We start from the raw sequence: 16,044 nt of genomic DNA, 5'->3' as shown, positions 1-16,044 counted from the left end.
CACCCCCTAACCCCCCTACCCCTCTTCACTTCTACCAAAGGTGGGATGAGAGAGCAGGTTGGCTGTGGGAGGAGACCTGGAGCCTGCAGGACCCTGGGGACCTTGCCTCTTTCCCCAGATCCCCCATTTCGGTGCACTAGAGGACAAGGGGTGCACAGGATGTGGCTTCCCATCTGTCCCCCACTAGTCTCCACGGCTCACGCCTCCGCCCGCTCCCAGACGTCCAAGAATGTGAAGCACGTGGATGCCCGTAGTGGGGGGAGGGGGAGAGATGCTTATCAGGCAGCCGCTGGGCTAGGGGCCTTCTTCCGCCGCCGCCGCCGCCGCCGCCGTGCTACACCGAGTCACCCCCACCCTCTCCCCGGGAGGAGGAAGGCTGGTGCAGAGGGCCCTGCGCCCCCTCCCCATCCCACACTAGGGGCTGCGAAGGGAAGGGAGCTTCAGAGGGGCGGACGCCAGCTGGATTGGGAGGGGAGCCGCTGGCCGGGGGCCCGGCTGATTTCCTGCTGATCTCCTCCAGGAAACCGGCCCCTTGTGTGCGCCCGCGAATGGCTCTGGGGCGTGGGGAATCCGGAGCGCTCTGCTGGGCCTGCCCGACCAGGATGGGGGTGCGGGAGAGGGGACGCCTGGCTTCCTGGGCCGGTTCCAGCCCTCCGCTGGGTACTGGAACTTTGAGCTAAGGTGTGGTCCTTCTCCAGCCGGAGCCTTTCTGCAGGAAGAGAGATTTGTTGGGCTGGGGCCCCTGGGGAGGGAGGTTAGCAGGGAGGGGCCGGTGCAGGGCAGTCCCTCCTCCATTGTGGTCCTTCCTCCTCCCCCCGCCCAGCTGTGTGTGCAGAGAGTTATGGCTGTGTCCTAAGTCTTGCAGAGGCTGTAAGGGCCCCAGAGTTCCCCACACCTCTGCCTTAGTCCTTCTACTTTGCCTCCCTGGGCTGCTGGCTGGAGGCCTGGGGAGGTGGGGACCGGGCCCCAGCTCGGGTTCAAAGGGCAAAACAGGAAACCTCGAGCTGGGTTACCGTGGGTGACAAGTGGGGGATGTGCTCGGGGTGGGGGTGCAGACCATGTTATGGCCCCAAGGGCAGCCAGCTGAAATGGGGTGGGCTGAGAGGAGGCCTCATCCAGCCTAAACTGCAGCCTCTACCTCGGGTCATCTCCCCCATCCTGCCAAAAAACAATTTTAAAAAGCACATTCTTTCAGTTCCATAAACATCCTCTGGACTTTGCTTTAGCTCCAAATTCCGATGGGCCTTTGCCCCTCCAGTCTGTCCCTGGCCTTGGGGCTGTCTGCTCCTTATCCCAGTATTCTCTGTGTTTCCCCATGCCCCACCTCCCCTTCCTCCACTCCACTTCATGCCCCAAAGCCCTTAGTCCTTTCTCCCCCTCCAGTCTGGTTCATTTTAGGGGTAGGGCCTTGGGGGAGGTGGGGCCCAGGGCAAAGGGTAGATTAGGAGGGGAGGGGAAGTCAGTGCCTTCTTCCTCTGCTTGTTGGCATGCTGACCAGGATTCTAGGCCACGGTCCCCTCCACACCCCCTTGTCCTTGACACCCCACCGCCCAGTCTGGATTGTCTATTGTTACTGCTTTTACGTCTTGGAAAAAGTTAGCACAACAAAGGCTCCTTTGTCACTCACCCCTTTGCCTCCTGGCCTCACCCAGGCCCCCCAACCCCACCCCCCCCAGCAGCTGTTCTCAGACCTCTTGGCTTGTCTGATTGGCTTGTCTGGCTTGGGGAGAATGAGGTGGGAGAAAACCAGGCCAGGGTAGTGGTGGGGTGAGGAGCAGAGGGCTGGGGGAGGTCAGAGAAGAGTCTGCTAGACTGGTTGGGGTGTGGGCATTGACTGTCCCTTTGCTGTAGGCTGGTTTCTGGACAGGGAAGGGGATATGGGGCCACAGCAGTGCTTGTCAGCCAGAATGACTAGAGAAGTAATGCCCAGTCCCTATTAAGAGTCAGGAAAGCCCTGCCAACATTGTTGGCCTGGTTCCCTGTCATCAACCCCTGGTGTGTCTGCAGGTAAGAGGGGAGAGTGAGAGCATGCAGCCAGCCCCCAGTGTCCCTGTGCTTCCTTCCTCTATGCCTGGACCTATATGGTGCTTAAGGTGTTTGGCTTATATGGTGTTTGAAGTTATATGGCTATAAGGTGTTTGGGCCAAGAGCTGTAAGCACCTTTAAATGACAGAACCTCATGTGCTTGAGTTTGGGGTGGATTCTGGGGTGTGGGAGTTGAGGGATCCATCTACTCAGGGAGGCATCCTTGCCCATCCTTGGCCCTGGACAAGTGGACATGGTAAAGGCCTCAGGAGGATGCTAGGTGGCCCCTTGGGAATCTGGAATTGCCTCAATCATAGTTCCCATTTAGCCCACTACACCCCGAGCTGCCCACGCTTTGGGCACAGACAGCCCCCACCCAGCCCATTCCTGATTTGCCTGGGGTGATGGGCTTGGAGCCAGGCACTAGGGATGTTTTGGCCACTGGGGGCTGCCCCTGCTGGCTGGGTCACCCCTCCTGGCTGCCCTCTTGGAGCTGAATAACGGGAGGGGAGGGGGTAGTAACCCGGACATAGTATTGAGGCCAGACAGAAAGAGCATTGATGGGAACAGACCCCCTTTGTCATGTCTCCTCTTCCCAGACATGGCACCCAGAATCATGGGCTTCTGGGGCCCATGGGGACTCTTCTTCCTGTCTCCAGGGGGTCCCCCTACCCATCTCAGGGAACCCCATTTGCTCTGCCCCAACATTTGTGACTCTTCTTTGTACACCCCTCCTTGGGTCCCCGGCCTGGGGATTGTTTGGGTGGAGGAGGGGCTGTAGCTGCTGGCAGAGGCTGGTGGAGGGGGGGAGCGGAAGCAGAGGGGGTGGGGGAGTGGCCAGCTTTGAATATCCTGTTGACCCCAGTTTCCTCTGCCCCCAGCTTGTGTCCTCTTCCCTCCCTCCTCATCAAGTCTTAACTCCTTCCTAACTTTGGGGAAAATGGAGCCAGGCTGCCTAGGGGACAGGGCTTTAGAACCAGACTGACCCCCACCCCCAAGCATAGCCATGTACACCCATATACAAATCTCATGGTTTAGGGCCGGCCCGTGGCTCACTCGGGAGAGTGCGGTGCCGATGACACCAAGGCCCCGGGTTCGGATCCCATATAGGGATGGCTGGTTGCTCACTGGGTGAGCGTGGTGCTGACAACACCAAGTCAAGGGTTAAGATCCCCTTACCGGTCATCTTTAAAAAAAAAAAAAAACAAATCTCATGGTTTATAATCTGATCTTTCTGGTTTTGAAGGTGGGGTGCTGGGGCAGTAGACAGGAGTGACGGGGTGCCAGAGGCCTCACTGGCAACCCCTTACCACATCTGGCTAGGGAGTCCCAGCTTTCCTGAGACTGCCCCTTCCCCAGAGTTTGAATCCTGCCAGCAGTGGTGAGGCTGAGAGAAGCTCCTGGGAAGAGACCATGGGGCAGGGTGGGCACAGTATTAAAGATGGTGACCTGGGTCTCTAACTGCCCCTCCCCTCTTCTCTTTCTAGCCATTGAGACCCAGAGCAGCAGTTCCGAAGAGATAGTGCCCAGCCCTCCCTCACCGCCCCCGCTCCCCCGCATCTACAAGCCTTGCTTTGTCTGTCAAGACAAATCCTCAGGCTACCACTATGGGGTCAGCGCCTGTGAGGGCTGCAAGGTGAGTTGAGGGGGTCACTGGGAAGGACAGTCTTGATTAGATAAATGGGGTGTCCTCACTGCCATGTCCTGGGAGCATGCTGTTGGGGGTGGGGGATGTCCCTGAAGCTGTTCTATGTGGAATCTGGCAGCAGCCTTGGAGGAGGAGGGGATGCTTGTAATAGAACCCCCATAGATGAGCAGGGTTCCCCCAAATCAGAGATCCCCTCCTGCCTGAGCTCTTCCCTGTCTCCATCCTCTAGCTGGCAGGGCGTATGCATGCTCTGCCACCGCTGCCCGGGTTGCCATGGTGAGCTGGCTGCTGACTGGCTCTTGGCAGGGGACCCAGGAGGCCTGCCCCTGGGCAGCCCTGCCTGAACTTCGTCATGGCAGCCTGGCAAGAGGCAGTTAGGAGCAGGCGCCCTGCCTTGGCCTTCCCTCTCGGTGCTCAGGCTGTGGGCTCCCAGTGTCTAGCTGGATTTCCCTGCCCTTGTGTTAGGCTCCAGGTTGCAGATGTAGCTGTACCTTCCCAGCAGCTCTGGGCCTCGCTTCTCCTCTGTACCAGTTTCCTCCTTTGGAGATTGGGGCTCAGAATCTGCACAGCTTTGGGACTTTGGGCCTCCCCTCAGCCTGGAGTAACCATTCCCAGGTGTGGGACAAAGGTCAAAGGCAAGGCACAAGGCCTCAGGCTGTGTCTGCCTGCCTGTCCTGTCTGGTTGTTCCTGGTTTCTCCCTGGTCTGTCCATCTATGTCTCTGGTTAGCTGGTGTGTGGAACCCATGTCCAGCCTGGGTCTGTCTCTGTGACTGGTCAGTGCACATCTATCTGGTAGGCGAAGGTGTGTCTTGCTGCCTTATTCCCAAGTGTGTGTGTGTGCATGTGTCTCTGTCTCTCTGGCCAGCCTGTGTGTCTGCCTTTTTGGCCCCTTTCTGCTTGTCTTCTGTTCCTGTGTTGAGTCCAGGGCTCTGAGTTCCAGATACCTGCCTCTCTCCCATCTAGCCCCATGTCTTCCTATTCCTGACTCACAACCAGCCCTGAGGTCCTTTTCCTCAAAAGAGAGGAGTTGAGTTTGAGGGTGCAGGTTAGGGGGAGACTGCTGCCCATGGCTGTGGTATTGAGACAGGTACTGAGATTCTCCTGATGAGTGTCATTTTAGGTGAATTATTCTCCCCACCTTTTCTGGCCTGCTGAGGTAGGTGATGGGCAAAGGCTTGAGGGCAGCAGCTGGCCTGGCCCTCTTCTCCCAGGCTGAGGCCACAGGCCAGGCACTGTTCCCACTGTGAGTGTGGTCCTGACTCCCTCCCCTCTATACCCAGGGTTTCTTCCGCCGCAGCATCCAGAAGAACATGGTGTACACATGTCACCGGGATAAGAACTGCATCATCAACAAGGTGACCCGCAACCGCTGCCAGTACTGCCGGCTGCAGAAGTGCTTCGAAGTGGGCATGTCCAAGGAGTGTGAGTGCTGCGGGGCCAGGGACCAAGCCTGCCCTGGGTGGGGCCTGAGGGCCGAGGGAGTGGGCTGTGCCGTGTGGATGTGTGTGCACATGTGTGAACGCACATGCCGTCGTGTGCAGGCTTGTGGTTCAGGATGGTCAGTGTACAGCTGCGAGGGCCTGTCTGTGAGTCTGGCTGGCTGTGTGTTCGTGTGTGGGTAGGTGCTCAAGTACAGTGTGTGTGTGACTGTTCCTGTGGCTGCATGTCTGGCTGGGTGTGCTTACACATGTGTGCAGGTGCATCTGCTCCCAGGATGGCTTTCTTCCCACCCCACTTGACTTTGGACTTCGGGGCGGGGCTCAGAGGTGTACCTGAGTCCCTTCTGATTGTGTGTCTTAGAGGAGGGGCCTGAACTCTGAAGGGTGCTGGGCTGGGATTTATATGTTTTTTGGGGGGGTGGGATGGGCTGGCACAAGGATCCAAAAGCCATTGTTTAGTTAAGCCTGGGATCTGGGACTTCTCAGCTCCCAGAGGAATGAGATTTCCAGTTTGGGCTCAGCTGAGCACTGGAGGAGGGAGGGAGGGGTGGGTTGGACAGGGAGACCCTCTTGTGTTGAATCATGGGTGTTGCTGTGGTGACCGGTGATTGATGATGTCAGAGATAAATGACGCTGACAGACGCCTCCTTGTCTGCGTGGCCGTTGCCATGGAGCCTGAGCTTTGGGGGATGGGGTGGGGGAGGGGCTGCAGGACCCCCCAGCCCTTTGTGGGGAGGGTAGTGAAGAGGGAGGTGAGGGGAGAAGTGGTTCTGACTCCTGCGCGAAGAGAAGAGCTGAAGAGCCCCCGCCAGGAACGGAGGGGACCTGCAGTATCCTGCCACCTCCTTCTGCAGGAGGCCGGGGGGTGCCTTGTCCTGAGCCCAGGAAGTGGTATCTCCCTGTTGCAGAGTAGGTGACAACTTGGGACCCACAGGCCTGGGACCCTTCGTGTTTGGGTTGTCACCTCCTTCTCCCTCTGTTTGTTCCACCTTCTGCTCTTTTCACTGCAGAAGGACCAGGGTGGGGACCCCCTCTCCCTCCCACCACCAGCTCCCCTCCCCCTCCCACCACCAACTCCCCTTCTCCCTGCTGCTCTGTGCCCTGGAGCTGAGCAGCTGCCATTTCAATAGAATTAAAGCTTCCGAATGATAAACGTCTTGTCACAGCTGCAATTTTCTCTTCCCAAATTATCCCCCCACTCTCCCTCTCCCTCTCCCTTCTCTCCTCTGCACTTTATTGAATTTGCAGAATCGACATGAGTGATCTCCAAATTATGCCAGCTGCCCCCCCGCTGCCCCCTCCCTGGCCCCCCACCCTCACCCTCCCTTCCTCCCTCGTCAGCAGCTACCACTGGCCCTGTGAGTGATTGTGTGTCTGGGATAATCGGCTGGTAACGACCCCATCGCTTCTTTAAAGCCGAGTGGTGTGTGCGGCTCAGCGCCCCCGGTGATTTGTCAGCTCCCCGGCTAATGGGCCGAGAGATTCTTCCTGCCTGGTCCCCCACTCTCTGGCTGGGGAGTCCTGCTCCCCATGTGCTCTGAGCCAGTCACAGGGACCCCCAGGGAGTTTGCTGCCAAGAGGACTGGGGCTGTGAGGCAGGAGCAAGTCCTTCCTGGGGGGCAGGGGAGGCAGAGCCCAGAGGAGGGAGACGTGTGCCCTGCACGTTTCCAGTCTGGGACACGCACACCTGCAGTGTGGGATGGAGTAGATGTGTGGGGGACAGGGCACTGTGGGCTGGCCATGGGGGGTGTGTGTGCATGTGGCCACAGCTGTGGTTGGGCCCCTGCGGCAGGACTTGGTGTGTTGGTCAGTGGGCATGGAGGGCTGCAGCCTGTGGCGATGCCTAGCCTGCCAGTGTGGACGTGCTCAGCATGGGTGCGTGTGTGCATGTTTGTGCGTGTGCGCGAGTGGTGCGTGTGTGCGCGCGCGTGTGTTGTGTGTGTATGTGAACCAGCTGCTTGACAACCTCAGCAGCTGGTGGCTCTCTTCTGGTGGGAAGAGCTTGGGTTAGGGATGGACCTTGGGCCTGAGGATGGACCACTGCCCTCAGCTGCCCTCCAACCTGCCCCTCTGCCCTCCACAGCTGTGAGAAATGACCGAAACAAGAAGAAGAAGGAGGTGCCCAAGCCCGAGTGCTCAGAGAGCTACACGCTGACGCCAGAGGTGGGGGAGCTCATCGAGAAAGTGCGCAAAGCACACCAGGAAACCTTCCCCGCCCTCTGCCAGCTGGGCAAATACACTACGGTATGGCTCCCCTGGGCACACCCACTGCCACAGGGCCAGGACAGGCCCCTCAAGGGCACCCCTTCTGTGCTCCCTCCTCACCCCTGGCTGGGCCCCTGTGTCCTCCACTTTCCCCTCTTCCCCCTCCTTCCAATGCCTCCTCCCAAGGAGCTCTCAGGAAGTGAAGGCCGGGTAGAGGGCAGGCCTGTGGGGGCTGGCAGAGCCGGGCCGAGAAGGGGTGCCATGGAGGAGAAGGCCCTCACTCTCCCTCCTCCCCCAGAACAACAGCTCAGAACAACGTGTCTCTCTGGACATTGACCTCTGGGACAAGTTCAGTGAACTCTCCACCAAGTGCATCATTAAGACTGTGGAGTTCGCCAAGCAGCTGCCAGGCTTCACCACCCTCACCATTGCCGACCAAATCACCCTCCTGAAGGCTGCCTGCCTGGACATACTGGTGAGGGTCTGCCCCCTCCCCCCTACACTGCCCCTGTGTCCTTGAAGGATGTCCTCCCAGCCAAACAGCTACCCTCCTAAACACCCATCTGGAATCAACCTGTCCAAATGCCCACCACCCAAACATCCACCCTTTCTCTCCCCCATGTGCCCACCTGTCCACTTGTCTACCTGTCCACCTGTCACTTAGCCACTCAGCACCCAGATGTGAAATGGGTCCACCTGTTCACACATACACACATCTGTCCACCTTTACCCCATCTGTCCATTGAGGCTTCCATCCATCTGTCCATTTTGTCTAATGAAGATTCACATGGGACCCTCTGTGGCCAGTCCTGAGTTGGGTGTCAGTAACACAGAGGTGAACACAACACCATCCCCTCTCTTGAAAACCTTCCATACGCAGGAGGCGACAGATAAGTCAACAGAGATTACAAAACTGATAAGAGCTGGCTGAAGATAGGGGTAAGGAAGGGCTGTTGACTGCCTGGGCCCCAGGAAAGATGTCCCAGAGGAGGAGTATCCAGGGGTTTCTAGAAGGGCGGGTGATAGGGTGTCTCTAGCTCAGGAGCAGGAGGTGAAAAGCCTGTTGCTGTGAGACTATGCTGGACTCAGGGGACTGCAAGGAACTTGGCGGGGGCAGAGGGTGGACTGAGCTGGAGGCAGGACGCAGTGGGTGGGTTGGGGAGGGGTGGTGGGAACTGCCAAAGCCAAGGCTGAAGGAGGACTCTCCTCCCTGTCATCCCTGACAAGGGCTCAGTCCTCCTGAGTCTTCTCCTTGTGGGACGCCGCTGATTGAATGCTGACTGGGGGTGACGGTGTGGAAGGTATAGACGACTGTCTGTGGGGCAGCCTCCCTTCCCTGTGCCCCAGACACAGGAGGCACAATCAAGGTTCAAACTGATACACATTGATTGACTGTTGTGTGCCCCGTCCTGAGAACTGTAGACACAAATCCACCATGTTCCTTGCCTCCTGGAAATTCTGCTTTTCCTCTAAATTCTCTGCATGGGGGCAGAATGATCCAGATTTGCACTGTCCAGTCCAGTAGCCATTGGCCACATGTGACTATTTACATTAAAATTAATTAAAGTTAGGGCCTGGCCAGCTAGCTCAGTTGGTTGGAGTGCAGTGTAGTAACACCAGGGTCAAGGATTCAGATCCCTGTACTGGCTAGCTGCCAGAAAAAAAAAGATTAATTAAAGTTAAACTCAATTCAGTTGCTCAGTTGCATTAGCTGCATTTCAAGTACTCAGCTGGATGGTGCAGACAGACCCTTCCTGTCACTGTAGGAAATTCCATCAGACAGCTCTGCTCTGGCTGCTTCCAGGTGGCCCTCTGGGGAATGCCAGTGCTGAAGAGCTAGGAAGTGGGTGGGCATAGTCCCTGAAATTATGCATCTTCTGCATCCAGATCTTGCGGATCTGCACGCGGTACACACCCGAACAGGACACGATGACCTTCTCGGACGGGCTGACCCTCAACCGGACCCAGATGCACAACGCTGGCTTCGGCCCCCTCACCGACCTGGTCTTTGCCTTTGCCAACCAGCTGCTGCCCCTGGAGATGGATGATGCCGAGACGGGGCTACTCAGTGCCATCTGCCTCATCTGTGGAGGTGGGCAGAGGGCTGGGGTTTGGGGGCCAGGCCCAGCCAGGGTGAGGTGCAGCTCCCAGAGCCTCTTCCAGGGAGAAGCTCAGCCATCCTCTGTCAGGCTCCTTTCAGAGAGGGAAACCAAGGCCTGGAGAAGCAGGGTCTGGGCTGCAGCCACACTACAAGGCAGCAGTGGTGGGAGCCTGAACTCTTGATCCCTGCTTCTGGGCAGCTCTCCTTCTAGGGGCATTAAGAGTGGGCTTGAGGGTCAGACCACCCAGGTGCAAGTCCTGGCCAGCTGTGTGACCTTGAGCAGGTTACTGTATTTCTCTGAGCCTCCGTTTCTGTAAAATGGGAGCAATGACAGTCTCTACCTCATAAAGCTGATGGGAGGATTAAGGTGGTAATAAATAAGGTGCATGTGCCCATTAATGTTAGTTGCTGTTATTTTACTGTTGTGATTTCTGCCATGTCATGCTGGTTTCCAGAATAACAGTGGGAGTGGGAGCCCTGCTTGGGAATCCTCCCTCTTGAGGGTTGCATTGCGTATGTTCGGGGTCCCGTCCCTAAAAACTAGACGGTTAGGGAGGGCTTTGGGCAACCTCTGCCCCCATCTCCTCTTTGCTCAGATTTAAGGGCCTCTTGCCCACTGGCACACAGAGAACCCTGCTCTGCCCTATGGGGAGCAGAGATGCTGGACGCCCTCAGCCGTGGCCTGGGCAGGCGCGCCCTCCTGTGGCCAAGGCTGGGAAAGCAGCTTCTCAGGGGGTGGCTCTTTTCTTCCTCAGACCGGCAGGACCTGGAGCAGCCAGACAGGGTGGACATGCTGCAGGAGCCACTGCTTGAGGCACTGAAGGTCTACGTGCGGAAACGTAGGCCCAGCCGCCCCCACATGTTCCCCAAGATGCTGATGAAGATCACAGACCTGCGAAGCATTAGCGCTAAGGGTGAGAGGCCCCCAGGTTTGGAGGGTGCCAGCCCTGGGCTCCTGGCCCAATGCCCACCGTGTGTGCCCCCACACTCGAGCCAGCACCTCACATCTTTGTTTCAGGTTGATGTCCCCCTCATCTGGACCCAACCTGTTCCCATCTTTGGCTAGGCTAAGGTCTCCCCCCAAACCCCACCATGCCCAGGTGACCTGCCTGTGTGCTCTAAGGTGGCTGCATTACCTCTGTGTGGTAGTCAGAGCATGGCTCTAGAACTGTGTCCTTGAGCAGGTTACTTAACAGCTCTGAAGCCCAGTTTCCCCTCTGAGGAGTGGGCGTAATGATTGTGTTTACAGAGGTGTCAGTAGTATAATCCGCAGCACCCAGCACAGAGCAAGGGCCCAGTGTGAAACCCAGGCAGGAAGTCCGACCCTGGGGCCCGAATTCTGAACCACTTTGCCCCATTGCTACAAGCCCCTGGACTTGGGGCTTAAGAGAGCTGGCTTGTGTCGGGGAACTGAGTCCCAAATTCAGTGCATGGTAGATGCTGATATTGGTAGTCTTGATCCTCCCACCCCCAGTGACCTTCCTTCCTGGAGCCAAGCTTGTCTAGGCCAGGGCAGTGGGATGGCATGCTGACCTCTGCCCTCTCCTTTCCCTCAGGGGCTGAGCGGGTGATCACGTTGAAGATGGAGATCCCGGGCTCCATGCCACCTCTCATCCAGGAAATGCTGGAGAACTCAGAAGGCCTGGACACTCTGAGCGGACAGCCAGGGGGCGGGGGGCGGGATGGGGGTGGCCTAGCCCCCCCACCAGGCAGCTGTAGCCCCAGCCTAAGCCCCAGCTCAAACAGAAGCAGCCCGGCCACCCACTCCCCGTGACTGCCCGCGCCACATGGACACAGCCCTTGCCCCGTGCCCTGGCTTCTCTGCCTTTCTACCGACCATGTGACCCTTGCCAGCCCTGTCCCCACCTGTCCTCCCAGACAGGACTGGGATCCTTTCCTGGAGGATGGGAGAGAGGAGGCAGTGACTTCTTGGACAGAGGCCTGGGCCCATGATGGACTGCCTGCTCCACAGCCGAGGCTGACGCCGGGGCAAGGCTGTGAACTGAGCGAGGACCCCAGGTCCTGGGCCTCAGAGTGGGGCTGGGGACCTCGCATTCATCAAGACACCCTCTGCCCAGCTCGCCACATCTTCATCACCAGCAAACGCCAGGACCTGGCTCCCCCTCCTCAGAACTCACAAGCCATTGCTCCCCAGCTGGGGAACCTCCCTGCTGCCTTGGTTGGTGACAGAGGGGGTGGGTCTGGGTGGGGGGTTCCCCCTGTACATACCCTGCCGTACCAACCCCAGGTATTAATTCTCGCTGGTTTTGTTTTTATTTTAATTTTTTTTTTTTTGGTTTTGATTTTTTTTTTTAATAAGAATTTTCATTTTAAGCACATTTATACTGAAGGAATTTGTGCTGTGTATTGGGGGGAACTGGATCCAGAGCTGGAGAGGGTGGTTCCTGGGGGAGGGGAGGGGCTCAGCAGGGGCTCCCACCCTCCCGCCACGTCCCTGTGCCCCCAGCCCTCCTCCTCAGCCTTTTTCTCCTCAGTTTTCTTTTCTCTTTAAAACTGTGAAGGACTAACTTTCCAAGGCATGCCTTCCCCTCCTTCGTGCCGGAGAAGCAGCCAGCCCCTCCTCTGCCTGACCCCTGGGCTGGGCGCGGGCAGCAGCCCTGCAGGGAGGGGGCTCCTCGCCTTGGCGCCTCCACCCACCGCAAGGAGTGGGACGGGGCAGAGCTAGGGGCCCTCGGGACATGCGGCCTGTGTTCCTCACCCTGTCTCAGCAGAGCTGCCTCCCCAGCAGGGCCACGTCATCCAAGTCCCCAGGCCCCACAGGGGTCCAAGCTGTCCCTGCCCTTAGCCTCACAGCCACCAGCACCCCCACAGGGCTCCCAGACACACACACACACACACACACACACACAATTAAGGGAAAGTGCTATGTATTTTAATGCATTAATACTTGCCTTTATTTTTAGTGAGTACATTTGGTTTTAAAAGAAGGTTGGAAGCCAGTTTGAACAAAAAGCCCTGGAAAATTAAAGAGTATGAGTGGATGTTGAAATAAAAACTGGTATACTCAATGTATGGCAGAACCATGCAAAAAAGCCTCAAACAAAACCCGTAATGTTTTACATGTAAAACAAGAGTCAGGTTTTGGGGCTCAGATAATTATGCAGAGGCTTTTCACTACGTAAATGTCCAGTGGGACATTCTGAAGTTGTGAGTGACAATTTATTATTGCGGGAGTATATCTCGGTATTAGCAGCCCCTGCCCACTAAATGCCAACAGGGTCCCCCATCATGGTGACAACCAAAGCAGTGGCCCCCACATTTACAAAGTGCCTCCTCTGGGTACTGCCTTTGCTGTTGGGAATCTCTGGGCTCGAGGTTGCCCTCATTGGTTGACAGTACATCACTGTAAGGCAGTTTCTCAACTTCAGCACTAGTGACATTTTTTGTTTTTTTTTTGTTTTGTTTTGTTTTTTAAAGATGACCAGTAAGGGGATCTTAACCCTTGACTTGGTGTTGTCAGCACCACGCTCTCCCAAGTGAGCTACTGGCCATCCCTATATGGGATCCGAACCCGTGGCCTTGGTGTTATCAGCACCACACTCTCCCGAGTGAGCCACAGACCGGCCCCTGCACTAGTGACATTTTGGACTGGGTAATTCTTTGTTGTGAGGAGTGTCCTGTCCATCACATGGTGTTTAGCAGCATCCACAGCTTCTACCCATTAGATGCTAGCAGTGCCTCCCCCTAGCTGCGACAACCAAATATGTCTCCATACATTGCCAAATGTCCCCTGGGGGGATAAAATCACCCCCACTTGAGAACCTCTGCTGTAGAGCCTGGTCATCAAGGGCTGATGTGCTTTGCACTGAGCCAGGGCCCATCTGATGACTGGGACACAACCTGGGAAGTCTTGTACAGGCCTACAGGGATGCGGGGCCGAGGTATTTAACCAGGCCTGGAGCAGGGCTCAGAAACCTTTCTGGAAGAGGGGGCCCCTCTCAGCTAAGTCTCTACAAGGGTTAGCTAGGTGGGGAACAGAGGTGGCGAAGAGCTTTGCATGATCAGAAATTGTCAACAGCTCTGTGTTTTCACCATTTCGGTTTCTGATTGGAATGGTGAAAGAGGTGAGGCTGTGGAGTCTGGGATGGCTCAGGTCAAAGCCAGCTCAAGAGCCAGACTGGATTCCCAAGGGCAGCAGGAGTGAAGAGTTTCAAGCCAGCCAGTGAGGTGATCAGATTGGCATTGGAGGGAGCAGGAGCAGAGGCCGCGAGAATACTCCAGGTCATCCGTGATGGGGCTGGCTGGCTCTGGTCCTTCCAGGTGAATGATAAGATGCAGAAAGTGGGCAGAGGACAGGCTGGGGCAACAGCTGGGTGGAGGTGGCCTGGGTGGATGCAGGTGGCAGTCACTGAGCTGAGGGACTAAGGACGCTGGGGTCGCGTTTGAGATGCTGATTACCTCTCCCTGTCGCTCACTCCACTCCAGCCACACCAGCCTCCTTGCTGGCCTCAAACATCCCCAGCGCACTCCTGCCTCAGGGCCTTTGCACGTGCCACTTCCTCCACTTGAAAGCTCTTCCGGGGGACAGCCTCAAGAGTAGCCCCTCGTTCCATTCTGTTTGTCTCACCTCCTCAGGGATGTCACTCTCTCCCCCGTTACTCTTACTGCTACCTGGTATGTATCCTATTTCTACTTATTGTCTGCCTTCCCCAGCAGAATGGGAGCTCCATGAGGGCAGCGGCCACTCGCCACATGTAGCCATTGCGCCTGGACATGTGGCTGCTCCAAACTGAGATGTGCTCTAAATGTAAATAAAATATACACCAGATTTGGATGACTTAGTATGAAAAAAAAAAAGGATGTAAATATCTCCTTAATACTTTTTAGTGTCAATGATGTGTTGAAATGATAATATTTTGGATATAATAAGTTAAAGAAAATATATTACTAAAGTTAATTTCAGCTGTTTCCTTTTACCTTTTTAGTGTGGCTAATGGAAAACCTGAAATTACATAAGTGACTCGCATGCTATTTTGATTGACATATTAAGTTTTCAACAAATATTTGTCAAATGAATGTATCTGGAAAACAGCTGTCCATCCACATCTGAGTTTGTGTGGAGGGGCCAGGCTGGGGACACAGAACCGACCGTCATCTGAGAGCTGGTGGTGCCCACCGCAAGTGTGAATGAGTGCTCGGGCGTGGCGATCATGTGGGCCTGGAGACACCTTCAGCTTCTCACTCAACACATATTTACTAAGCACCTACTACGTGCCATGGACGGGGAGACTGCAATGCCATCCAGCAGGAAAAGTGCTCTCCTGGGGATGCTCGCTGCCACAGGGCATCTAGCTCAGACTTGGGAGTGGGGGCTACAGGGAAGGCCTCTCCCTGAAGGCATCTATTTTCTTCCCAAATGAGAATGAAAGGTGGGTTGGCGTTTGCGGGGGGAGGAGAGGGCTGCAGAGAGAGGGTGGCTGCTCCTGTGCAAGAGAACAGAATGTTCAAACACTTGGAAGCAAAAGGGGCCATGGTGCTTGTTAGGAACAGAAAATTCTGGATAGTTCGGAGCGCAAAAACCCTCGGGGAAGCCCGTGTGATGGGGCTGGAGGCCAGAAGAAGTGGGGCCAAACCGCGCTGGACTTACCCTCAAGGCAGGGGAGCCCCAAGGGTTTAAGTTGGGGGCTACTTAGAAGACCCCCTGGCTGCCGTGTGGAGCACAGGAGGAAAGCTGAGGAAGAGGAGCGTATGAAAGGACAGAGGATATGCCAGCGACATAGGAGAAAATCAGGCAGAGTGGGGTCGTGGCTGTCAAAGGTAGAGCCTGGTCATCAAGGTCCAACAAGACCCCTGAGGTGTGGTCAGAGGGTGGCCCCTGGACTTGTCGCTTAGATCCTGGGTGATCTTATCGAGAGCGACCCTGCTGGGATGGCGAAGGACGAAGACAGGAGGGGTACATGGGGCAGCAGTGTGACAGCTCTCCTGGTGCCCCGGGAGGAAGGAGGGTTAGCTGGGGGGGAACGCACAGCCAGGAGCACATGCTTGGGGAGGGGGGTTCTCCTGAGGATGGAAGGGCCTTAACCATGTTTATAGACACGTGGCGGGCGCACACCCCCACTCTGCCTCCATGAGAGGGCCCAGCCACCCTGCCCCTGCCACAAGGTGGGGAATATGGATGTGCTCACAAGCCCTAGGGGACTGAGGCCTGTCCTCCCTTCCTCTGTGGGCTCTCTCAGGAGGGCAGACCTTCCTGTGACTGTGCGCTTGCAGGTGGCGTGGGTGAGGGCAGTGGGGAGGGAGCCACTGTGGCTGCTGCTGGCCCCTCGATCCTGTCCACCCACGCAATGCATACAGGAGATCACACGCGGAGCTCACACAGGATGTGAACGTGCACAAGCGTGCACATAGCTCACGCTGACATACACGTGTCTGTGCATGCACCCGCAGCTCACCTGGGAAGTACATACATACATATGCACACGCGTGCACGCACGACCCTCACACACGGTGTGCACGTGCACGAAGCACAGAGCTCACGCAGGGCTTACACGTGCACACGGAGTACACACGTGTGCACCTGCCCACGCTCAGAGAGCCCACAAGCGGTCCGCTCCTCTCTCTGGACGAGGAGAGCGCCCGGGCATGCGGGTATCACCGTTGTTTT

The 16,044-nt window shown here is 56.7% G+C and overlaps 1 protein-coding gene across 4 annotated transcripts in view; it reads left to right on the top strand.

Moving 5' to 3' along the window:
• RARA (retinoic acid receptor, alpha) overlaps positions 1–11,758 on the top strand; it is a 47,359-nt gene extending 35,601 nt beyond the window's left edge. For 3 of the 4 annotated variants that reach the window (XM_008592206.1, XM_008592205.1, XM_008592207.1), the window contains 7 exons: positions 3,513–3,661; positions 4,955–5,096; positions 7,197–7,357; positions 7,617–7,793; positions 9,206–9,410; positions 10,175–10,333; positions 10,976–11,758. In XM_008592206.1, coding sequence (XP_008590428.1) covers positions 3,513–3,661; positions 4,955–5,096; positions 7,197–7,357; positions 7,617–7,793; positions 9,206–9,410; positions 10,175–10,333; positions 10,976–11,193 — 1,211 coding nt within the window. In that variant the 3' untranslated portion in view covers positions 11,194–11,758. Of the gene's footprint in view, positions 1–1,949; positions 2,008–3,512; positions 3,662–4,954; positions 5,097–7,196; positions 7,358–7,616; positions 7,794–9,205; positions 9,411–10,174; positions 10,334–10,975 lie in introns of those variants that run through there. The other variant, XM_008592208.1, reaches the window with a different exon arrangement.
• Positions 11,759–16,044: the final 4,286 nt, after the last annotated feature.

This window comes from Galeopterus variegatus, unplaced genomic scaffold, assembly GCF_000696425.1.
Source record: "Galeopterus variegatus unplaced genomic scaffold, G_variegatus-3.0.2 Scaffold7665, whole genome shotgun sequence".
Taxonomy (NCBI): Eukaryota; Metazoa; Chordata; class Mammalia; order Dermoptera; family Cynocephalidae; genus Galeopterus; species Galeopterus variegatus.
Note: the sequence above shows the minus strand (reverse complement) of the source record. Positions and strands in the feature narration are given on the sequence as shown.